The sequence below is a fragment of the Mesoplodon mirus genome, assembly GCF_964341445.2.
Source record: "Mesoplodon mirus genome assembly, chromosome: 2".
Taxonomy (NCBI): domain Eukaryota; kingdom Metazoa; phylum Chordata; class Mammalia; order Artiodactyla; family Ziphiidae; genus Mesoplodon; species Mesoplodon mirus.
The window spans coordinates 65,247,173-65,273,155 of NC_138977.1; the positions used below are offsets into that span (position 1 = coordinate 65,247,173).

At 41.8% G+C, this 25,983-nt stretch overlaps 1 protein-coding gene across 1 annotated transcript in view; it reads right to left on the reverse strand.

The window, feature by feature from the left end:
* POLR3A (RNA polymerase III subunit A) overlaps positions 1 to 25,983 on the reverse strand; it is a 53,292-nt gene that overhangs the window by 16,776 nt on the left and 10,533 nt on the right. Inside the window, exons 6-20 of the mRNA XM_082629384.1 lie at positions 25,569 to 25,808; positions 25,312 to 25,474; positions 24,999 to 25,135; positions 23,564 to 23,667; positions 22,604 to 22,745; positions 19,995 to 20,135; positions 19,088 to 19,157; positions 18,561 to 18,688; positions 18,211 to 18,349; positions 16,005 to 16,169; positions 13,113 to 13,285; positions 5,272 to 5,383; positions 4,160 to 4,278; positions 2,479 to 2,616; positions 503 to 673 (exon numbers count right to left, since the gene is read on the reverse strand). Of these exons, the coding sequence (XP_082485510.1) occupies positions 503 to 673; positions 2,479 to 2,616; positions 4,160 to 4,278; positions 5,272 to 5,383; positions 13,113 to 13,285; positions 16,005 to 16,169; positions 18,211 to 18,349; positions 18,561 to 18,688; positions 19,088 to 19,157; positions 19,995 to 20,135; positions 22,604 to 22,745; positions 23,564 to 23,667; positions 24,999 to 25,135; positions 25,312 to 25,474; positions 25,569 to 25,808 (2,142 nt within the window). The remainder of the gene's footprint in view (positions 1 to 502; positions 674 to 2,478; positions 2,617 to 4,159; positions 4,279 to 5,271; positions 5,384 to 13,112; positions 13,286 to 16,004; positions 16,170 to 18,210; positions 18,350 to 18,560; positions 18,689 to 19,087; positions 19,158 to 19,994; positions 20,136 to 22,603; positions 22,746 to 23,563; positions 23,668 to 24,998; positions 25,136 to 25,311; positions 25,475 to 25,568; positions 25,809 to 25,983) is intronic.

Below are 25,983 nucleotides of genomic sequence, written 5' to 3' on the forward strand. Positions count from 1 at the left end.
TCCACTGATGGTCTGTGTCTGCTATAAACAATTCTGGAAGAACATTCTTGGCACATTTAGATCATTTTTGTAGGGCAAATTCCTATAAGTGGAATTTAAATGTTGGTCAAAGGCACCCACATTTAAATTCAGATCAGTGTTGTCCAGCTATCGCTCAAAAAGATTGTTCTAAATTATACCCCCAGTTAAAGTGTGTGAAACGTGCCTGCTTCTCCACACCCATGGCTTTAACACCGTCCCTATTACACTTTACTAGATACAGACAAGAAGACAAAGCCCTCTTCTATTGGCATTTGATTACTACCAATAATTAGACTTTGAAATTGAGAAACTATTTTTCCTTTAATACTTGGGGGAAATTATGCAAAGGAACACAAAAAGAAAAATATTAACTCAGTGGTTGGGTAGATATGATAGCATTAACTGTGTGCTATGCCAAAGGGCACCTCCATTCTAAAGAACTGGCCTTGAAAACCCTGACAGATATAATGCTAAATCTTACTTTGATGTTGTCCAGAACTCTTTTAAACTCCAAGGGTTCATCTTTTCCCTCCATGGCTGCAGGATCTAAGCCATCTCCCCCGTAAATGAACTGGATGATATCGCCGGTAGAGCTTCGGACTGTCAAATCATACTGTGAGCAAAGATCTTCAAGGGACTTTACGAGCCTCCTCTAAAGTAAAAGGAGGAGAGGAGACAAAAGCTCAGCTGCTTTGAGAAGACTAGTCACGCATACAGAGGTTGAGATTTGCAACTCTGAGTTTCAAGGTTACCAGCGCTTTAATCACATAAAAACATTTTATTAGAAATCCCTTAAAAAGAGTCCCGACTGCAAGAACAGGCCCACAAGGGCCTCACTAGCCTGTGCAGTGGGATTTAGAATATGCTCCAGCCTCCAGGACTTCAGTGTTTTAGAATACATGCAATTTAAACCCCATCACCCCCGAAGGACTCTGCAAACACTGTTTTCCTAGGCTGCTTTGCCTTCCCTGTCTCCCTAAGGTATAAATTAATGCAATTGCTTTGCATTTCTAAACACAACTTAATCCAGGACCCCCGTGGACTTCAATATGAATTACAGAGGATCAGGTGCAGGCCACCTTCTGGGACAGAGGGGGAAGAGAGAACAGGAATGGCACTGCTTTTGAACCAGGCAGCAGCGATTTCTCAAGTCTGCTTATGGAGAACCTCCCACCAGCAGAACACTCCAGCCAGCAATGTGATGGGGGCTCAGGGAGTTAAAAAGAAAGAAATCTTCCTCCAGGCAACTTCAAAACAAAAATCCCTCATGTCACAACTAATTTGTTCTAGGCTAACACATTGCTCTGGGAAAGCCATACTCTCCACTTCAAAAAAGGTAAAGACAAAAAATAAAGTCAACAGACATTTGGGCAAGAGTGGTAAAAGCATTTCACAGGCTGTTAGGTTTCTGACAAAAGCAGCACACTCCAAAGCTAAAGGGCAATTTCCCATCAAAAGATGATTAAAAGGGAAGCAGTTATCAGCAATGCTACAGGAGGTCCAGACAAGGTTATGGAAATAGGTGTGTACTGACTCGGGTCCACTTCGCCCTCATCAGCCTTGTGTGCTCTGGCTCACTCATTCGCATCTCTGGTTTATCAGTCCTGGTTTCCCAGTATGCAAAGGGCCGTGCTTCTCAATCCACGGTTGGGGAGAAAAGGGACATAAAGCCACAGCAGTTCATGGCCTAGCAACTTGGATTGTTAACTTCATCATGTGTTGTAAGTAGATAAATACATCAAAAAACTAAAAACAAACAAACATAGATTATGGAGTACAGAGTAGAAATGAGATTAGACACTGGCGAGAAATTCTTTCCTTGTGGTCTTATGGAAGAACAAGGTAGGATGTGTTTTCACTCCTCTGCCATCAGGGGTACTTCTGCGGCAGTCTGAGAAGCACAGGCATAGAGGAGTGTCTAGCTCAGCCCTGTCCCCGGAGACTACTATCTTACACCTGTACATACAATGGAGAAAAAGCCAGCCCTCCAAGTGTGTCCAAGCCCTCCTGTGGGCACTGGAATAGGTTCTTGGAGTCCCTTGGAGTGATATTGACAATGGGTTATATGAATAGTTGCACAGTGAGAAGCAGAGCCCTCTCAATTCGTAATCATGAGGTAGGTACTGTCACCCCGCCTCCGTGTATTAGGAATCAGAGGCTCAGTGCGGTTCGATGATGTGCCCTGGGATGCACTTGGGTCCATGCTCTCCTCCAGCAATGCTTTGGTACATGTGGTTCTGGCCTGGTCTTCATCATTCGAAGGACACTTGTGATTTGGAACATACTACCTTTGTATGTTGTTTATTTCTAGGGTACCCTACATCTCTCAATTTTTCCTTTTAAATACCAAGACTGGATAAATTAGAGCTCAGGTACAAAATAAGCAAACACTCAGCAGTCAAGATCTGCAGACCCTATCCTGCTTCATTGCTAATGGCCTACATTTCTTCAGGTTACCTGCATGTATCCTGTTTCAGCTGTCTTCACAGCTGTGTCAACCAGACCTTCCCGGCCAGCCATCGTGTGGAAGAAAAACTCAGTTGGTGTCAAACCTGAATAAAAGCTGTTAGCCACAAAGCCTTTGGCAGCTGGGAGCTAAAGAGAGGTAGGAAAAAAAGAAAAATCTAATAAAAAAGTTCAAGGTCCACAATTCCAAAGCCCATTCAAATCAGAAAATGCCTCAACTTCAGACTATAAATACCCACCCAATGCACTCTCATGTTTTATGCCCTTTCCTAAAGGACAAACAATTTAGCCTAGACCATCCTTACCAGAGACAAGGATGGTGAGGCCCCAGCCAGGGTTGGTGCTGGTGCCACTGGCAGCCAGGTGGCTCGTGAGAGAGAAACCAAAGCTTGGGCTGCTACCCCTAGACCAGGGAGGCAGCTACCAACCTCGGTTCAGAGGGCACCCTGCTGACTGTGACAGCTTGCCCCTCACCTGGAAAACGACTCCTCCCAAGACACCCTTCCTGTGGGCCAGACCTGTCCACCTCCAAAACATAACCGTGTGCTGCTAATGTTAATGGGGATTCAATTTTGGGCTGTTGAAAATATTCTAAAATTAGACTGTGATGATGATCATACAACTCTGTGAACATAATAAGCTGCTGAACTCTACACTTTAAATGGGTGAATATTATGATAAATGAAATGTATCTCAAAAAAAAACCTGTAAAAGAAACAAACATATATAAAACACCATATGAAATTCCAAATGGCCTTTGATCTGGATAGGTCTGTGTTCCTTGGAGGACAACTCAGATGAACAGGCTAACCTCCGGCTTCCCTATTTCATTTAAGGGGCAGCTGGCATTTCTAGGCAGGCACCATCTACTCCGAAGTCTAGCACTGGATATCCCTGGTATCTCTTCTAAATTGGTCAGGCTTTGACTCTGAGCCAGATAAGCATAGTCAGGTACCACTCCAGTGACCAGCTGGCTGCCTGACCTCTAGTGATTTCTGGTCTTGGGCAGAGAAACTGAGTTGTTCCTGAGGCTGCCTGATACAGAGAATATCTGTCCATTCTCAGTACAGTAGTCCTATCTCCCCAGGAGGGGCTGGACAGAAATCCTACAGTTCCACTGGGCAGGTATAGCTGGGGCATCTCTGCTTCAGTGCGAATAACAGCTGACTCCATCCAGAATTTACTAAGTGACCAAATCTGCTCTAAGTTGTGCTCTGCTGACACTAGTGTCCAGACCACGAGGACCAATGGAAACCAGAAGTCATTTACAAGCAGAGTTTAAGAATTCCAGAGAGGAAAACTTGGAATTTCCTGGTCGTTTTATATGTTCACTGTTTAAAAATCCTTACACTTTTATGTAAGTGCCCCCCAAGTAAGCATACAGATTGAATGCACATGTATGATAACTACACATTTTGAACACTTAAGGTAAGTTGGATGGGAATCTGAAATCCACCCTCTTGGTCCAAACTCAAGTTATACAGCTCGCGTTTAACAAGGCTCCTTCTACAGGACTCAAGTTTGGGTTGCAGAGGGAATAACCCCGAGAGGCTGCCACCCTTACACACCAGCTCCAGGAGCCCCTTGGTTGGCAGCCCCAGAGCTTCCGTGACTCTCTTCTGCACTGCTGAAAGTTGTCCTTCAAAGTTCTGCCTCATCCGCTACTGCTTACCTTTGAGTGTTTTTCAAAGTGAGGCAAGGACCTGTTTTCAAAGCCATCTGGCACTCGAGAGCCACTGATGGCTTGCTGTCCCACACAGGCAATCATCTGTGATATGTTAATGAAGGAACCTGGGGAAGCAGGTCAGGAATGTAACATTCATTTACCAAAATGACATTAAATGAAGCGCAAGCAGATCTGTGGGATAAAACAGGAATATGTGGCACAGCCCCCTATCCTCAACAAGTTCACAGTCTAGGGACAGTAAAAGTCAGAACTAGAGCAACACAGGGTAGAGCTGTCGGTAACACAAGAAAAGCTGAGCAGGGCTAGAGCTGCTCAGGGGCGAACGAGCACTTTGGGGTCGTAGGAAAGACTTCCAGGGGAGTCTTCCAGAAGGCAGCGGCAACCAGCTGGACATCTGGAGGACATTATGACTTAGACATAGAAGACGTGGGGGAGGAATTCCAAAGTGGGTGGGAGAGTGGGAAGCAAAGACACAGGATAGGAGTGTGGGGTATGTACCAGGAGCAGGGAGTAGGAGAATATGGGGTGAAAGGCAGCAAGATTAAAGAGACTGGACTTTATTCTGTCAAAAATTTACAGAAACAGGAAAAGCAGGAGGTTCTGAATTTGAGTGCAGTATCATGAAACCTAATGCTTTTAGGTTATGGCTAACTATGACATTTAAGTGTTTTTAATTATCATCCAACACATTATTTTAAAAATCCACAGGTTTTCTTTCTTTTCTTTAAAAAAGAACATCAAGTTTACTCAAAGCACCCTCAAACTCAGAAACCCACACACATGACCAATGTTTCTCCAAAGGAGTTAGTCTTCTAAAAATGCAAATAATTAAGTCTCTTTCTCTATGTATTATTTAAAAAACTTCAGGCCTTTATGAACAAAAGACCTGAAGTTTGTTTTTTTTGAAGCGCAGCTTGTGGGATCTTAGTTCCCTGACCAGGGATTGAACCCGGGCCCTGGCAGTGAAAGACTAGAGTTCTAACCACTGGACCCCCAGGGAACTGCCAGGCCTGAAGTTCTGACTCGCATTTCCTAGAACACAACCAGCCAGCCCACATGCAGCGCAGTGACAGCAGCGGCCGGAGGGGGGCACTCACCTTTAGAGCCGCACAGAGCCATGGTGAGGGGGCTGTTGCTCTTATCCAGCTCCCGGAGGCAGGCGCTGCCCGCATGGTCACGGATCACAGACAGCTCCTTCAGGATCAAAGCCTGACAGGAGAAAGGGAGATGCGTGGTGGCTCTGTGATTACCGAAGTTCAATAAGACGTTTAAGGAAATGTGAAGAATTTCAGCAAGATGTCAGACCCCCAGCAGATAAAAGGTTTCAGAGCCTTAGAAGACCAAGATGCCCTGTCTCTACAGACTGACATCTTCCACAGGCTGCCATAATTGGTGTGTAAGGAAAAAACGATCAGTAACAAAACCTTGGGAAATTCTTTAAACAGCCAATAAAGTACAATGTGGTTGCTTGGCTTTGTGTACAGTACCCTATATGGCAATGTATCCATATATATGTTACTGTACATACTCATGCATGTGTATACTGTGTCTAAACAAGTATAATATCTTATACTTTATAACAAATTATGTAATATGTAGTAAAAGAGAGTTGCTTGTGCTATTTGTAAAATTTGTCTCTCTGCTAAGAACACATTTGAATTACCACCAGTTAAGCATGTTGTGGGGTGACTCTATAGGAATATTCTAGTCCATGAGCTCATCCAGATTGTCATCTCTCAACTCACAACTTACAATGCTGAAGCAGTTAGGAGTCATGTTTCCATTAAAAATGAGTGCAGCTGAGGCCTCAAGTAATTTTCTATGTGAGAAACACTCATTTCTCTCTCTCTCTGTTTTTCTTTAAGAGTTAGTGAGATTAAGAATGAGCTAAATGCCATCCACCAGAGGGCAGACAGCAGAAGCAAGAAGAACTAGAATCCTGCAGCCTGTGGAACAAAAAGCACATTCACAGAAAGATAGACAAAATGAAAAGGCAGAGGACTATGTACCAGATGGAACAAGATAAAACCCCAGAAAAACAACTAAATGAAGTGGAGATAGGCAACCTATCAGAAAAAGAATTCAGAATAATGATAGTGAAGATGATCCAGGACCTCAGAAAAAGAATGGAGGCAAAGATCGAGAAGATGCAACAAATGTTTAAAAAAGACCTAGAAGAATTAAAGAACAAACACCTGGAAGAATTAAAGAGCAAACAAACAGAGGTGAACAATACAATAACCAAAATGAGAAATACACTAGAAGAAATCAATAGCAGAATAACTGAGGCAGAAGAATGAATAAATGAACTGAAAGACAAAATGGTGGAAATAATTGCCGAGGAGCAGAATAAAGATTGAAAAGAAATGAAGACAGCCTAGGAGACCTCTGGGACAACATTAAATGCACCAACATTCACATTATAGGGGTCCCAGAAGGAGAAGAGAGAAAGAAAGGACCCGAGAAAATATTTGAAGAGATTACAGTTGAAAAATTCCCTAACATGGGAAAGGAAATAGCCATCCAAGTCCAGGAAGCACAGAGAGTCCCAGGCAGGATAAACCCAAGGAGAAACACGCTGAGACACATAGGAATCAAACTGACAAAAATTAAAGACAAAGAAAAATTATTGAAAGCAACAAGGGAAAAATGACAAATATACAAGGGAACTCCCATAAGGTTAACAGCTGGTTTCTCAGCAGAAACTCTACAAGCCAGAAGGGAGTGGCATGATATACTTAAAGTGATGAAAGGAAGAACCTACAACCAAGATTACTCTACCCAGCAAGGATCTCATTCAGATTCAACTGAGAAATCAAAAGCTTTACAGGGGCTTCCCTGGTGGCGCAGTGGTTGAGAGTCCGCCTGCCGATGCAGAGGACACGGGTTCGTGCCCCGGTCTGGGAAGATCCCACATGCCGTGGAGTGGCTGGGCCCGTGAGCCATGGCCACTGAGTCTGCGTGTCCGGAGCCTGTGCTCCACAGAGGGAGAGGCCACAGCAGTGAGAGGCCCGCGTACCACAAAAAAAAAAAAAAAAAAAAAAGCTTTATAGACAAGCAAAAGCTAAGAGAATTCAGCACCACCAACCAGTTCTACAACAAATGCTAAAGGAACTTCTCTAAGTGGGAAACACAAGAGAAGAAAAGGACCTACAAAAACAAACCCAAAACAATTAAGAAAACAGTAATGGGAACATACATATTGATAATTACCTTAAATGTGAATGGATTAAATGCTCCAACCAAAAGACACAGGCTCGCTGAATGGACACAAAAACTCACTGAAAGTGAGGGGATGGAAAAAGATATTCCATGCAAATGGAAATCAAAAGAAAGCTGGAGTAGCAATACTCATATCAGATAAAATAGACTTTAAAATAAAGAATGTTACAAGAGACAAGGAAGGACACTACATAATGATCAAGGGATCAATCCAAAAAGAAGATATAACAATTATAAACATACACACACCCAACAGAGGAACACCTCAACACATAAGGCAAATGCTAACAGCTATCAAAGAGGAAGTTGACAGTAACACAATAATAGTGGGGGACTTTAACACCTCACACCAATGGACAGAAAATTAATAAGGAAACACAAGCTTTAAATGATACAAGAGACCAGACAGATTTAATTGATATTTATAGGACATTCCATCTGAAAACAGCAGATTACAATTTCTTCTCAAGTGCACAAAGAACATTCTCCAGGATAGATCACATCTTGGGTCACAAATCAAGCCTCGGCAAGATTAAGAAAATTGAAATCATATCAAGCATCTTTTCCGACCACAATGCTATGAGATTAGAAATAAATTACAGGGAAAAAAACATAAAAAACACAAACACATGGAGGCTAAACAATATGCTACTAAATGACCAAGAGATCACTGAAAAAATCAAAGAGGAATTCAGAAAACATCTAGAGACAAATGACAGGGAAAACACGACAACCCAAAACCTATGGGATGCAGCAAAAGCAGTTCTAAGAGTGAAGTTTATAGCAATACAATCCTACCTCAAGAAACAAGAATCTCAAACAAACAATCTAACTTTACACCTAAAGGAAATAGAGAAAGAAGAACAAACAAAACCCAAAGTTAGCAGAAGGAAAAGAATCATAAAGATCAGAGCAGAAATAAATGAAATAGAAACAAAGAAAACAATAGCAAAGATCAGTAAAACTAAAAGCTTGTTCTTTGAGAAGATAAAATTGATAAACCTTTAGCCAGACTCATCAAGAAAAAGAGGGAGAGGACTCAAATCAATAACATTTGAAATGAAAAAGGAGAAGTTACAACAGACACCGCAGAAATACAAAGCATCCTAAGAGACTACTACAAGCAACTCTATGCCAATAAAATGGACAACCTGGAAGAAATGGACAAATTCTAAGAAAGGTATAACCTTCCAAGACCAAGCCGGGAAGAATAGAAAATATGAACAGACCAATCACAAGTAATGAAATTGAAACTGTGATTAAAAATTTTCCAAGAAACAAAGTCCAGGACCAGATGGCTTCACAGGTGAATTCTATCAAACATTTAGAGAAGAGCTAACACCCATCCTTCTCAAACTCTTCCAAAAAATTGCAGAGGAAGGAACACTCCCAAACTCATTCTATGAGGCCACCATCACCCTGATACCAAAACCAGACAAAGATGGTACAAAAAAAGAAAATTACAGACTAATATCACTGATAAATATAGATGCAAAAATCCTCAACAAAATACTAGCAAACAGAATCCAACAACACATTAAAAGGATCATACACCATGATCAAGTGGGATTTACCCCAGGGATACAAGGATTCTTCAATATATGCAAATCAATCAATGTGATACACCATATTAACAAATTGAAGGATAAAAACCATATAATCATCTCAATAGATGCAGAAAAAGCTTTTGACAAAATTTAACACCCATTTATGATAAAAACTCTCCAGGGCATAGAGGGAACCTACCTTAACATAATAAAGGCCATGTGTGACAAACCCACAGCAGACATCATTCTCAATGGCGAAAAACTGACAGCATTTCCTCTAAGATCAGGAACAAGACAAGGATGTCCACTCTCGCCACTATTAGTCAACATAGTTTTGGAAGTCCTAGCCACAGCAATCAGAGTAGAAAAAGAAATAAAAGGAATACAAATTGGAAAAGAAAAAATAAAACTGTCACTGTTTGCAGATGACATGATACTATACATAGAGAATCCTAAAGATGCCAAGCAGAAAACTACTAAGAGCTAATCAATGAATTTGGTAAAGTTGCAGGATACAAAGTTAATGCATAGAAATCTCTTGCATTCCTATACACTAACAACAAAAGATCAGAAAGAGAAATTAAGGAAAACAATCCCATTCACCATTGCAACAAAAAGAATAAAATACCTAGGAATAAACCTATCTAAGGAGGTAAAAGACCTGTACTCAGAAAACTATAAGACACTGATGAAAGAAATCAAAGATGACACAAACAGATGGAGAAATATACCATGTTCCTGGATTGGAAGAATCAATATTGTGAAAATGACTATATTACCCAAAGCAATCCACAGAGTCAATGCAATCCCTATCAAATTACCAATGGCATTTTTTACAGAACTAGAACAAAAAATCTTAAAATTTGCATGGAGATACAAAAGATCCTGAAGAGCCAAGGCAATCTTGAGGGAAAAAAAACAGAGCTGGAGGAATCCGACTCTCTGGCTTCAGACTATCCTACAAAGTTACAGTAATCAAGACGATATGGTACTGGCACAAAAACAGAAATATAGATCAATGGAACAGGATAGAAAGCCTAGAGATAAACCCACGCACCTATGGTCAACTAATCTATGGCAAAGGAGGCAAGGATATACAATGGAGAAAAGACAGTCTCTTCAATAAGTGGTGCTGGGAAAACTGGACAGCTACATGTAAAAGAATGAAATTAGAACACTCCCTAGGACTTCTCTGGTGGCACAGTGGTTAAGAATCTGCCTGCCAATGCAGGGGACACGGGGTTAATATCTGATCCAGGAAGATCCCACATGCCGCGGAGCAACTAAGTCCATGTGCCACAACTACCGAGCCTGCGCTCTAGAGCCCGCGAGCCACAACTACTGAGCCACAACTACTTTGCCACAACTACTGAAGCCCGTGTGCCTAGAGCCCATGCTCCACAACAAGAGAAGCCACTGCAATAAGAAGCTCATGCACCGCAACGAAGAGTAGTCCCTGCTCGATGCAACTCAAGAAAGTGTGCGCGCAGAAACAAGGACCCAATGCAGACAAAAATACATAAATAAAATATATAAATTAAAAAAAAATAAAGGAACACTCCCTACACCATACACAAAAATAAACTCAGAATGGATTAAAGACCTAAATGTAAGAGCGGACACTATAAAACTCTTAGAGGAACACATAGGAAGAACACTCTATGACATAAATCACAGCAAGATCTTTTTTGACCCACCCCTAGAGTAATGGAAATAAAAACAAAAACAAACAAATGGGACCTAATGAAACTTAAAAGCTTGTGCACAGAGAAGGAAACCATAAACAAGACTAAAAGACAACCCTCAGAATGGGAGAAAATATTTGCAAACAAAGCAGCTGACAAAGAATTAATCTCCAAAATATATAAGCAGCTCATGCAGCTCAATATTAAAAAAACAAACAACCCAATCAAAAAATGGGCAGAAGACCTAAATAGACATTTCTCCAAAGAAGACATACAGATGGCCAAGAGGCACATGAAAAGCTGCTCAACATCACTAATTATTAGAGAAATGCAAATCAAAACTACAATGAGGTATTACCTCATACAGGTTAGAATGGGCATCATCAGAAAATCTACAAACAACAAATGCTGGAGAGGGTGTGGAGAAAAGGGAACCCTCTTGCACTGTTGGTGGGAATGTAAATTGATACAGCCACTATGGAGAACAGTATGGAGGTTCCTCAAAAAACTAAAAATAGAATTACCATATGACCCAGCAATCCCACTACTGGGCATATACCCTGAGAAAACCATAATTCAAAAAGACACATGCACCCCAATGTTCATTGCAGCACTACTTAGCCAGGTCATGGAAGCAACCCAAATGTCCACTGACAGATGAATGGATAAAGAAGATATGGTACGTATATAGAATGGAATATTACTCAGCCATAAAAAGGAAAGAAATTTGGTCATTTGTAGAGACGTGGATGGACCTAGAGACTGTCATACAGAGTGAAGTAAGTCAGAAAGAGAAAAACAAATATCGTATGCTAATACATATATATGGAATCTAAAAAAAAAAATGGTCATGAAGAACCTAGGGGCAGGACGGGAATAAAGACGCAGACCTACTCGAGAATGGACTTGAGGACACGGGGAGGGGGAAGGGTAAGCTGGGACAAAGTGAGAGAGTGGCATGTATATATATATACACTAGGAAATGTAAAACCGATAGCTAGTGGAAAGCAGCCACATAGCACAGGGAGATCAGCTTGGGGCTTTGTGACCACCTAGAGGGGTGGGACAGGGAGGGTAGGAGAGAGATGCCAGAGGGAGGGGATATGGGGATATATGTATACATATAGCTGATTCACTTTGTTATAAAGCAGAAACTAACACCCCATTGTAAAGCAATTATACTCTAATAAAGACGTTAAAAAAATGTGGTATATATATACAATGGAATATTATTCAGCCATAAAAAGGAAAGAAATTGGGTCATTTGTAGAGACGTGGATGGAGCTAGAGACTGTAATACAGTGTGAAATAAGTCAGAAAGAGAAAAATATCGTATGTTAATGCATATATGTGGAATCTAGAAAGATGGTACAGATGAACCAGTTTGCAAGACAGAAATAGAGACACAGATGTAGAGAACAAACATATGGACACCAAGGGGGGAAAGCAGTGTGGGGAGCGGTGGAGGTGGGATGAATTGGGAGATTGGGATTGACATGTATACACTAATTTGTATAAAACAGTTAACTAATAAAACAAATTTAAAAGGAAAAAAAAGAATGAGCTAAATGTATGTATAAAATAGATAACTAATAAAGATCTACTGTATAGCACAGGGAACTACTCAATACTCTGTAGTGGCCTATATGGGAGAATAATCTAAAGAAGAGTGGAGATATATATATACATATATAACTGATTCACTTTGCTGTACACCTGAAACTGATACAACATTGTAAATCAACTATACTCTAATAAAAATGTAAAAAAAAAACAAAAAGAATGAGTTAACTGTGAACACCTCACACAACACTGCTTTCTGTCTGCTTTAAAAAGTTAATTTCATCAGAAAATTTCTTACTGTTCAAAAAACCTTTCTTCTCTGCTTAGGTGAGTTAAAGCTCTGAGCCCCAGGCTACTGGGGAGGCAGAAGAGAGCCAGGCAAAACCCTGGTGCAGGCAGACTGCTGAGTCAGGCTGCTTCAGAGAATATGCAGGACTCTCAGGCAACTCTGACTCTGACATGTGCTGCTCCAGTTCTCAGCTAACCTAGCTCCAAATGTGAGAGGGCAGCAGACTGGTATGTGACTCTCAGACAGGAATTATCCACGTCTCTTTCAAAGACCACCCATTCAAAGAGCTGTGGTGTCAGTCTCTAGCCACAGGATGCTGGAAATAGGAAGGGCAGAGGCACTGAAGTACTGGGTACAGAAGGGGCCCAAGCGCGATGCTGGAACAAGAGCAGCCCCATGTGGCCAAATGAACAGATGCCCGTGTTTTCACCACCTAGAACATGAAAGCTGGAAGAGATGTAATGGATCTAACGGGAGGCCCTCCCCGCTTTAGAACACACACAAGCTGCGCAGCACGGAGATGGGCTAAAGCCACTGCCTTTCCTTCCCACTCACCTCTGCTCCTTCTCTTCAGGACCTACAGCGCCACCCAGTGATGAAGTGGCTAAACTGACCCGAACAGCCAGACTCACCTCCAGGGTCTCCTCAGCAGTGCAGCCAGGCTGCTGCTGCAGCTTGCCTGTGTTCAGGGCTTCAATGTACTCATCACATTTTTTGTAGCCAGCATTCAGCAACTCATACTTGGCCTTCAGCAGTCCTTGGCCAGGTGTGACGTCACCAATCCCAATTGAGAATCCACGGTTAGCTGCAGAATAGTTGCCCGGGAGAGCAGGAAGAGAGAGCCATGGATGTTAGTCAACCTGATGCACAGAAACAAGTTTATACCTTCAGAGAACTTGTTACAACCCAATTAAACAAAATGTTCCTGTATCAGCCTCTAGGTAGTTATGCAACAACGACTAAGACTCACTAACTCCTCTGAGACCTCACAACCTACAGTGATGTCCCAACTAACTACACTATAAAGCAGACAGCCACTAAATAGTAAAGAGTGCCTGAGAAAGCCAGCTACGGAAAGTGGGCCATCTGACTGCTGGTTCTCAGCATTGCAGAGACCTCTCTGCCCTGACTCCCTTTATTAGAAATTATTATTCCGAAATACAGAGACTAAGAAACAAATGTAAACTCCACCTTTGATGGAACTATACAGTAATCCTAACCCTAATATCTGCCTACGAGAGGCTACTGGCTTAGTAGGGTGGGGAAGGGGATGTGTGAAAGTGGCTGCAGAAACGAGGGCCACAAGTCTGGAAAGTCTCAGAAAGAAAATCCTCAGGTTCTGTGGGAGGTAATATAGGTGCTGGAAACAGGGAAACCCAGTGGAAAGTTTGTACAGGCATATCTTGTTTTATTGTGCTTCACAGATATTGTGGTTTTTAAAAAATTGAAGGTTTGTGGCAACCTTGTGTTGAACAAGTCTAAAAGCACAATTTTTCCAACAGCATCTGCTTACTTTGTGTCTCTGTGTCAAATTTCGGTAATGCTCATAATATTTCAAACTTTTTCATTATTATATTTTTTACGGTGATCTGTACTGTGACTACTATGACTCATTGAAGGCTCAAATGATTAGCATTTTTTAGCAATAAAGTATCTGTAATTAAGGTATGTACATTGTTTTTTAAGACACAGTACTATTGCACACTTAACAGACTATAGTATAGTGTAAACAACTTTTGTAACTACTGGGAAACCAAACAGTTCATGTGACTTGCTTCATTGTGGTATATATGCTTTATCGTGGTGGTCTCGAACTGAACCTGCAATGTTTCTGAGGTCTGCCTACAAGAAATAGGCCCCAGATCCTTACGCCTGTGGGAGACAGAGTGATAGAGAAGGTGTACTTGGGGATCGAGAATAGGAAGCCTTAAAAAAAAAAAAATTAAAAGAAGGAAAGAAAAAGAAAAGAACTACCAGCAAGGGACTTCCCTGGTGGCGCAGTGGTTAAGAATCTGTCTGCCAATGCAGGGGACACAGGTCCAAGCCCTGGTCCGGAAGATCCCACGTGCTGCAGAGCAACTAAGCCTGTGTGCCAAAACTACTGAGCCTGTGCTCTGGAGCCTGTGAGCCACAACTACTGAGCCCCCGTGCCACAACTACTGAAGCCCATGAGCCTAGAGCCCGTGCTCCACTACAAGAGAAGCCACTGCAATGAGAAGCCCGTTCACCGCAACGAAGAGGAGCCCCTGCTCGCCACAACTAGAGAAAGTCCATGTGCAGCAATGAAGACCCAATGCAGCCAAAAAAAAAACCAAAAAACAAAAAAACCCCAAAGAACTACTGGCAAATAAGAACAATGGTTGGGTTGGAAATTAAATATATGATAGTGAAAAAACTTTTAAAAATCAACAGTTGTTACAATAAAATTGAATCCAGAAACAAAGAAATGGACAACAGGGAAAATCAGAGAATCAGTCCAAGAACTCTACTAGACAATGAACAGAAATTCAAAAAAGAAAGAACAGAGAAAGTAAAAGGGAGAAAATGATCAGAAAAAGTACAAGAAAATATCCAGAACTGAAGGACACAAGTTGCAGATTAAGAGAGCTTATACAGTGCTCAGTGCAATGAGTGATAACAGACCCATCGCAAGGTTGTGTCATTGTGAACTTTCACAATGCCAGAAACAAAGAGGAGTCTCAAAGCTTCCAGAATAAAAAGACAATTCAGGATAAACAACAAGGTCCTAATGTGTCTAGCACAGGGAACTATATTTAATATCCTGTGATAAATCATAATGAAAAAGAATGTTAACAAAATAGATGTATGTGTAGAACTGAGTCACTGTGTTGTACAGCAGAAACTGGCACAACGTTGTAAATCCACTATTGCTTCAATTAAAAAAAACAACCACAATTCGCATACAAAAATTGGGGAATAAGAACGGAAGTACACTTTACAGCAACCCTTCAAGCTAGAACAGAGTAGAGCAATCCCGTCAAAATTCTCAGGGAAAATAATCTTCAGTCTAGGATTCTAAACCCAGCCAAAGAGTCAAGTATACGAGTAGACTAAAGATGTTTTTGGGCATACAAAAAATCTCCTGGCCTGTGGTATGTTCAAAGCATCAGCAAGCAGAGGTAATAGAATAGTGCAAGGATGGTAGAGAAATACTGAGTAACCCTGTAGGGCCGAACCGTGGAAGACCCAGAGGGTGATAGTCTTGCACAGGTACCTTGGAAGCAGCCCGTGAAGGGCCATTTAGGTAACAATCCTATCTGATGGGCATTAGGGAGCTACCGTAGCTTTTGAGAAGAGAACTGAAAAGCAAATTCAAATCTGTAGCCAAACTAGTCGGTATCAAGTTAATTTCATTAAGAAAAGCATAAACAGTTTAGCCTGGAGTAAGTATCCTTCTCTTTGTGTGTGTTTATGTGTGTGGGGGCAGGGGGATGAGACAATAAAAGAAACCCCTGAAACACCAATAACTTCTAGCAATAAAACGAGGATGCTGAGATACTCACACAGGTAGACGGGGGCCAGCCTGGCGAGCCGTGACATCGCATCGGCAGCTTCATTCTGCCCCCAGTCTCGCAGCAAAATGTAAAAAATATTGTTCTTGGATCCTGATCCCAGCGTTCCTTTGTCCATGCTGCCAGTCATCAGCTCGCTGTTCTGGATAGTGACGTCTGGAAGGAAACAATGATTATGGACTTACACAGACAATTATTACGTTGCCTCATTCCAAAATGAATTTGAGGCAGTTGAGAAAATTTGTTCTCGTATTAAAAGTTAAAGCAGAACAAATAGATATGCTCTTAAAAAAACTTTGTTTTGAGGGGGAAAAAAAGAGAAATCTAGGAACTTCTGAAAAGCATGAAAGGTCTAGTTAGTTACCCTATAGTCCTAACTCTGAAAGGTACTAGTTGACACTCATTGTCTTTATCCGTGAACTGTGGATGACAGGATCAAGCTCTTGCCGTCTTGATGTCGTGGGGATGTTCTGAGCATCAATTCAATCATGTACAAGGAAGTGTTGTTTATAAAGCACTTTGTTATTTACCTAAGACACTGAAGACTAACAGTGGCACCAGCATGAAAAGCCTAAACAACAAAATGAAATTTGTATCTAGAAACAAACAAAACACAATCTAAAACAAGAAGCCAAAATACGTTAAAGACCAGAGAGGATATTTTCAAAAGAATGGTTATAAACCTGGGGGAAAAAAATCAGTGCTCTTCAAAACATTTATTCTTCATCATGAGACAGCAGAAAACCCTTGACCTTCAGAGAGGCTTTGCGGTTCAGTTCTTTAGTACAGAGCTCTGCAGATCCACTTCTCGTCACTAGGCCTTGCTAGCAAAACCCATTCTAAATCAGTGCTACTCAATGCAGCCTGCTGGGGAACTGCCTGTTAGCAGCCTGGGACCCAGAAAGTAAATGCTGCCTGAACGGCATTGGTGTGTGGACCACACTTTGGGCTGAATCAGTCTAGGGGACTCAGATGGCTCGCATTTAAATCCTCTCACTGTGAGAGTAGCACTGACATATATACACTACCAAATGTGAAATGGATAGCTAGTGGGAAGCAGCCGCATAGCACAGGGAGATCAGCTCGGTGCTTTGTGACCACCTAGAGGGGTGGGGTAGGGAGGATGGGAGGGAGGCTCAAGAGGGAGGGGATATGGGGATATATGTATACATTCAGCTGATTCACTTTGTTGTACAGTAGAAACTAACACATTGTAAAGCAATTATACTCCAATAAAGATATTAAAAAATAAATAAGTAAATAAATAAATAAATCCTCTCACTGTTACATCTGATCTTCACGTTATCAAAACATCCATTGACCAGGTGAGGCAGGTTAAAAAAATGAGCCTCGGGCCTCCCTGGTGGCGCAGTGGTTGAGAGTCCGCCTGCCGATGCAGGGGATACGGGTTCGTGCCCCGGTCTGGGAGGATCCCATATGCCGCGGAGCGGCTGGGCCCGTGAGCCATGGCCGCTGAGCCTGCGCATCCGGAGCCTGTGCTCCGCAACGGGAGAGGCCACAACAGTGAGAGGCCCGCGTACGGAAAAAAAAAAAAAAAAAAAAAAAAAAAAAAAAAAAAAAAAAAAAAATGAGCCTCGGGGGCTTCCCTGGTGGTGCAGTGGTTGAGAGTCCGCCTGCCAATGCAGGGGACGCGGGTTTGTGCCCCGGTCCGGGAGGATCCCACATGCCACGGAGCGGCTGGGCCCGTGAGCCATGGCCGCTGGGCCTGCGCGTCCGGAGCCTGTGCTCCGCAACAGGAGAGGCCACAACAGTGAGAGGCCTGCGTACCACAAAAAAAAAAAAAAAAAAAAAAAAAATTAGCCTCTTCAGTTATACTTTTTAGTCACACTTTTAGACAATAAACATGTTTTTGGATATAAAATAGTAAATTAAATGCCTTAAATAACGAGACCTTTGTACGGCCAAAAAAAAAAAAAAAAGGAAGAAAAAAGAATTTGCATTAATTGGTAGAAAAGAGTCTCAACCGAGACAAAATACAAGAAGAACATTCTAATCATTGGGTTGGTCATGTGTCTACACGATCTCTACCTTTTAGAGAAACACCGCCTGCATTTCCCTGAAGAACAAACTTCCTGCCTAAGGCTATAGAGAAACTTGGGATTTGCTGGCTAAGCGAAGGTAACTGTTGGCCACTTGCTTTCCTGACCCCCAGCCCCACCCCATTGCTTTAACTCACAGGAATCATTGACACAGAGGTCTTCTCCTTTGCCACAGTACTGCTTGCCCTTGGTTCGGAGGTTGGCCCTCACTGGATTGTCATCGCTGGGTCTGAGGATGACGCTGAAGATCTGCTTTCCCGTCCACAGGGTGACAGGCTGAAGGAGGAAAGAAGCCAGACCATCGGAGGGCTGAGCCTGGTCTCAACCACCCTTCATGCAAATGAGGCAAGATGGTACAGTGGTCACACACCAACCGGGCAGCAGCGTGCGTACACTAAGGCCACTGGTGCGTCCAGTCACACACACACACACACACACACACACACACACACACCTGTGTGCGTACACACACAGCTCCTGCACAAACCTTTAATATTGTAGGGGGTGGGAGCCGAACTTTAATTTTCTCATCCTTGCCCACCAATATTGAAGCAATGATCTGGCAAGCCTTGGCTCGGTCAAAGAAAGTGTCCTTAAGAGTGAGGAGATAGGCACCTGAGGAAAGAAAAGCAATGAAATTGTGAGAAAAATCATAAGGTTTCAATTTTAAAATAAACGTGGACCATTACTAACAGAGTGAGGTTAAAGTAAAACCCAGCTGCTTCTTGGCTTTCTCCTCCAACTAGAATACAACCTCCACAGGGAAAGCAACTTTGTTTTACTCGCCGCCATGGCCCCAGCACTTAGAAGATAAAAATGTCTTGTGTATGGCAGGAGTTCACTGAATAACCAACCAATGCAAAATATCTCAAGTAGGTTCACAATCACACTTAGTAAACAAACAACAGAGTTAAACACAGGCAATTAAACAGCTTTTCAAGTGGACACATGAACACAGTGAATGAGAATCCTCGTGTTCCAAAGTCTCCTTTCAAGTGAATTCCACAAACCCACCTGTCAGAAAATCCTGAATAGCAGCAATTAGTGGTTCTCCATTCCTTGGGGTTACAAGATTTGCTTTAGTCTGAAGGAAAAAGGAACACAGTAAGTTAGCCATCCTTGGATGCATGATGCAGCCCCAAAGACCTGCACCACAAAGACTCTGAATTGTTATGAATAAATGAAGAGTAGCAGGAAGATGAGGCTGAGCACTGCAAGCTAGGGTCCTTAACTGCAGCTTTGTCACTAACTTCCATCCCTTAATCTGTCAAGGGGAGAGAAAAATTACCAGCGAGACTGACCTCAGAGGTTCCTGCACTCAAATACTGCATGAAGTAGTTTTGAGTTTCTATAAGGAACACTTTGGGCATAAGATGTTATTGTAATTAACAAATGCTCTCCTCCAAAGAAAATTTACTTCTGTGAATGAATGATGAGTAGTGCTGTGTTATGTCTGAAGTCGGTCAATTCCATACTCTACAATGATGGCAGAATTGTCAAATTTCTCTTGCGTCAGACATTAAGTTTGAACAACAGGATTTTAATTAAAATGTAATGAGTGCCCACAGTGGCAAAAATGGGTGCTACTTGTTCAGTGCATTATTAACCAATTTAAAGAAGGTTCTGTGCATCAAAGTGCATTTGCTCAAATCTTTTAACTGAGGTGTAACTGACCATGATAGCCAATAGTCAAGTTTCTGCTATACCCTTGTCTTACCCTTTCACAACTGGTGCTCATGTATATCTACTCTCCTAGGAACCCACATTACAGGTCAGAAGACACCCACTCCACTCAACTCCCCACCTATCAGAGAAACTAACTCTCTTATATACTGCAGGGTGTTTGCAAACAGGACAGGCTCCCCTTTCCCTCCTTTTAAGGCGCTTTTCCTCAGAAGCTGGGCTGCACCACCCTACATACCCCCATGAGAACAAGGGCTTCTGCTTTAGCTTCTTCTGTTTGAGGAAGATGAAGGTTCATTTCATCACCATCAAAATCCGCGTTGTAGGGTGTACAGACACACTCATTAAATCTGAAGGTGCGGTGGGGTTTGACCCTGGCCTGTGGAATACAAAAAACAAACCAGGAGAAGGACTTAAGTAATTTAACTAAAACCTTCTTGGTGCCCATACGTTTGTTCTCTACAGCTGTGTCTCTATTTCTGCCCTGCAAACCGGTTCATCTGTACCATTTTTGTAGGTTCCACATATATGTGTTAATATACGATATTTGTTTTTCTCTTTCTGACTTATGGACACTGTATGGACACCAAGGGGAGAAAGCGGTGGGGGTGGGTGGTGGTGGTGTGATGAATTGGGATATTGGGATTGACATGTATACACTAATATGTATAAAATGGATAATTAATAAGAACCTGCTGTATAAAAAATAAATAAAATAAAATTCAAATAAAATAAAAAAATAAAAATAAAAGCTTCTTAGTTTCAACATAAAAAAATGGCTTCCTGGAGAACTGGACACTTTACTTTAAGGAAGTAAATTTCTAGTATGTTCTGGCAAGTAACATGTCACTTGTGGTCTCATTCAAGTAGCTTTATTAGATCAAAACACAATGAATTTGCTTTAATACTATGAGGCAAACATCAACACAGAAGCCATGAGAAAGGGGTTCCCACTGGCCAATGATGTCACACTTTGCTGTTAAAAGGTTAATGGCAGAAATTGAACAAAACACACTGACTAAATAAAAACTCATGATGACAGTGAAAAAAAGGAAAGCCCAAACAAACAAAAACCCCAAAACAACCAAGTGGGAAGAAACTGAGCACCGAAGTTTTATGCCCTAAACTGACAAAAAAGGAAAAAGAATTAGATGCTTATTCTGCCTTTCTTTTATGAATTCTATTTTTGGGGTAAGTAAATAGCCCTAATTAACAAGGGAAAATTATTAATTACAAGAGTGGTAGGTATTAAATGTGAAAGGAATGTTAAATTAGAAAATCACCATTTTGTGACCCAATGAAATAATGATCATAAATGGAAGAGATCATTAGAGAAAAGGCTAATAAGGGACATTTCAAGAGAGGCACCAGGCTGAAGCATCTGAATCCCTAACCTTTTCAGCATAACTAAAGTGGGCCAGCCAGACGTGTGCCTCCTGAAATATGGCAAGAGGAAGTAGCCAGCACCACCTATGAGTTATTTTGGCCAAAAAGTTGAACCTGAATCTGATCATCCTTTGAGAGCTAATTTCCAGTTTACAGGAATAAAATGAAGCACGAAGGAACCCTTACACCACACACAGGCAGACAAACAGAGAACATGCGACATTCTTCAGGACAAATGACCTGGTTTTTTTCAACAATGACACTGAAATTAAAAGAAGGAGGTGGGACATTACCAGATCAATAGAGGCTTCAGACATGTATCAACTAAACATAATGTGTAGACTTTGCATCTTGATTTGAACAAACTAATTGAAAATTGCAAAATTGCAAAAAGATTTTGAGACACTTGGGGAAATCTGACTATGGACAGGGTACTAGACAACACCAAGGAATGACTTCATTTTGTGAGGTGTGACGCTGGCACTATAATTACGTGTGTCTTGCAGAAGTAAACTGAATACACATGGAAAAAACACATGGCATCTGGGTTCACAAAGAAAAAAGAGAGAGAAAACTAGTGTGGCGAAATCCTGAAAATTACTGACTATAGAGGATGGGACTGTGAGTTCATCATAGTACTCTTTCTATTTTTGTATATATTTGAAAATTTTCAAACAAAAATATTTCTATGTTAAAATGCCCCAAAGTCAAGCAAAAGTTTCCAGAAAAGGAAGGCTTCTGTTTGCCTCCTAGATCTCCATAATCATAATTCCATAATCATAAACTGCATCTTTGGTATTTCCACCACTGAGCAAAAAGATGGATGTAATGTTTTCACAAACTACTAAAAAAAGGAATCTAGAAAAACACTACCTTAGGAGCCTGTTTAAACACTGTTTGCAAATGCTCAGGGATTTAATGGCTTTGCAGACAGGAGAATTTATGAATATTTAACAAATTAAAGTTGCATCTTGTTTCCATTTTAAATCTCCAAAAAAGGAACTGCTGCTGTTGCAAAAAGTAAACCACCCCAAAAAATATGGTTCAAGGTCTTAGTTGGAGTACTGCAAAGAGAAATCCTGTAAGCATTTTAGTTCCTTAGTTAATATGCTATTTTAAATCAAGTCAATTTTCTGCCATATCTATTTTACATAACGTTGTGCACACACATATATGTATATATGTTGTTTGCAAGTGAAATCATGGTAGTCAGTTTCACACTAATTTTCAATTAGTTCCTGTTTTACTGTTGTATGAATAGTACGTTACAAATATTAAAAACATTGAAGGGAAGTTTGAAATTTAAGAGTTTCACTCAAACTAAAAAATGAGAGAAGAGGAAAACCGAAAGTTATGAAAATCTGAGATTACTGGCAATTTAAATTTTAGAAGTCTGGAATTTAGCGTGGCACACACAGCAAAGTTCCACCCAACAGAAATAAAAACCAGTCTCACGCTCACCAGATGTGCCATAATGCTCAATTTGTGCAGCGAAGGCTGCCGATTGAACAGAACCACGTCTCCATCTATGAGGTGTCTCTCCACAATGTCCCCATACTTGAGCTCCTGAGCCATCTTTTCTCTGTTTCCGTATTTCAAAAACCTTAACATACAATAATAGACATAATCTGTGAGAACAAAGTTTCCTCAGCAAGTTTCTCCCTCTTCATATCAGGATTCAGTCTCTAAAATGATCCCGTTTCATTGTATTTAAGGTGCCTCCATACGCCATTAATTAAACGACAACAACAACAACCACATTTTAGTTTATTTGATTTTTTGGCTGAGCCGCATGGCTTGTGGGATCTTAGTTCCCTGACCAGGGATCAAACCCTGGCCCCCAGTAGTGAAAGCACCAAGCCCTAACCACTGGACCCGCGGGGAATTCCCTAAACTACAACAAACTGCTTGTGAGACCTATCTTAATTTTAGAAATGTCAAGATACGATAAAAGCATGTCTTGGAATCACAGAAATAGAGTAATAAACCAGCTTCTCCCACACGGCCCTGGTGATATGTTTGAATCTCATGAGATAAAAAGGCACTGGTGATCAGCTCATCTCGCTGTAAAAAGCCAGAACTGGCAAAATGCATGTCTCCTGGGTCAGGAGCGCACTGAGGTAACCCCAGAGCGCCCAGGTGACATAGAAAATGATCTGCTTTCATATCCCAATGCATTCTGTCTTTCTAGATCCAATAACATTAAATGCTATGGAATAAATGAACATTGTACGTACACTCAACAAGCCAAGCAGAGCAAACGAGCAATGTACCTAGGCTCACTTCAATTTAAATAGATATTTTCCACGTGCTACAATAACCCAACAATTGTACTTTGGAGTGCATTCTTTGCTAAGTATGGTGACAGTAAACTTGGTCATGAGAAGACAGTTACATCCAACCAGATCGGGAATGCATTACCTTTTCATCTGCGTGTGTCTCTGCTGAATGAAATTGGCTCCTGGGTGAACTTCAGGGCCATTTCGAACCAGCTTCCTCAAAAAGTTGATGTTTGCCTTGTTCACCTGGAGGATCACAACATAAAGCAGAAGGAGACACTGTTAATTCTATAAGCTAGCACACTATACTGAACTGGATCTCAGGCTTTACTTTCCTTACCTTGTCCTAGGAGACAGAGAGGCACCTGCAGGCACCCTGCTGCCAGGGTCTTGAGTGTAAGGACAACAACGGGATGGCACCAGGTTCAAGTCTGAACTTGGTCACTCACTTGTTGGGTGACAGGGCCAAGGCCTTTACTGGCCTTTGGTTTCCCTAGTGGTTCAACAAGTGGACGGGAATGATCTATAGGGACCTTCCAGCACTCTGTAATCCTAAAAACAGGTGGCAACTTCATCTGCGATGATTTTCCATGGGCTTCTAAGGTTTAAAAGTCGTGACACCAGCACCATAGGCCCTGGTCTGTACTGCCACGTCCTGTAACCTCTTGGACAACAGTCTCATGGGACACCACTTCAGAGAAGGAAACTCTGGATCATTATGAACTCAACCGAGGACACTTTCTACACAAGCTTAACCAGAAGCCTCTGTGCTTTGGGCTAATTATGACTCTCAAGGGCAAAGCCAAGGCCAATCAATATCCTCCTGTTATCAGGCGTTTCGATTAACTACACCTCGGTTAAAAAAAAAAATACTGTAGGGCTTCCCTGGTGGCGCAGTGGTTCAGAGTCCGCCTGCCGATGCAGGGGACGCGGGTTCATGCCCCGGTCCGGGAGGATCCCACATGCCGCGGAGCGGCTGGGCCCGTGAGCCATGGCCGCTGAGCCTGCGCATCCGGAGCCTGGGCTCCGCAACGGGAGAGGCCACAACAGTGAGAGGCCTGCGTACCACACACACACACAAAAAATACTGTAAATACCAGTTTACACTCATGACAAATATGAATTGAGTGTAAAGCAGTACAGCCTTTCTGGTTATGCATGAATAGCCTTAAAATATTCAAAGTCTTTGATTCACTGATTCTAATGTTTTAAAAATAATAACTATCCCAAGAAAATTAACTGGTGTTGTGTTTATCATAAGTTACTTTAACACGTGAGGTATGAACTAAGACAGATGTCAAAGATGGTATTATTTGGAAAAAAAACGTTTGCAGACTTGTCTGTTCAATGTATATCTGAGTATATATACATAAAGGCAGACACAACTGCGGCTGTACATGTTGTAGATATTACACATGGTGACATATGTATGAAGCAAACTGGAAAGATAAACACACATGCCAAACTGTGGGTCGGGTGGGTTACTGGGGATTTTCCACTGTCTGTTGTTTGGAATCTCAGAACGTGACACAAAAGCCTGGATTCACACAAAATATTGAGCAACTCAATGTACTTACCTTCTCGGGAAAAGTTAGAATTTTGGCCACATGAACTGGCACAGCTACCTCATCAATTCGGAGGTTGGGGTCAGGTGAGATGACTGTTCTGCCAGAAAAATCCACTCTTTTTCCTGAGAGATTGCCTCTAAATCGACCTAAATAAATAAAAATATATCACAGGCCTCCAAGGTACAACGTGTGCTGCTGGGGGCAATGTGACCAGAAAGCCCAAGGACAGCCTGTGACCTCCAACTAGATAAGCTGGACATACGTTCCCCAAAATGAAACAAAGGCAGTAGCCCGTCTCCTGCACACATCTTTGGACACGTACCCTGTTTTCCCTTCAGGCGCTGGACGAACCCTCTGGTCCACTTCTTGGGCGCCATGTTGAGGGGGATGCCTGAGAGCTCACTGTTAATGTAGAGGGCGCACTGCAGCTGCAGGAAATCCCAGTCTTCCATGATCATCTGGGTCTTAGCTCCTGATATCCGATGCTAAGAATAAGCAGAGGGTAAACAGAAATAAGCCTGGTCCATTTGACTTTCTCCATCAGACACTTCCGTTTTCATGCTAATGGGAAGCACTGACCTTTTTAATGACATCATTTAGGAAAATGATTTCTGTCAATTTCATCGTCAGATCATCTTCATTGGTGCCAGACTTCAAATCACTCACGACAGAGGGTCTAATACACAGAGGGGGCACTAAAAGTCGTGTGAGAATCAAATCAGAGGGCTTTCCAGCTTCTGGATTCATCAGAAGTAGAGGGACATCTTCAGCTGGGATTCGTTTAAATAAATTCAGAACTATTAAGGGATTCAAGTTTTCCTGTGGAAAGGAGGGAAGGAAGGAGATACATGTTGGTTTTCCACAGCTTAGGCAAAGGTTTACTTCTGCATGTCCTCTAACCTATCTGCCACTTAAATGATAATACACACAAGTGATGACAGAGACTTCTGATAACATGCTACGTTGCAAGGGCCCTAAAAATGTTCATGCCTTT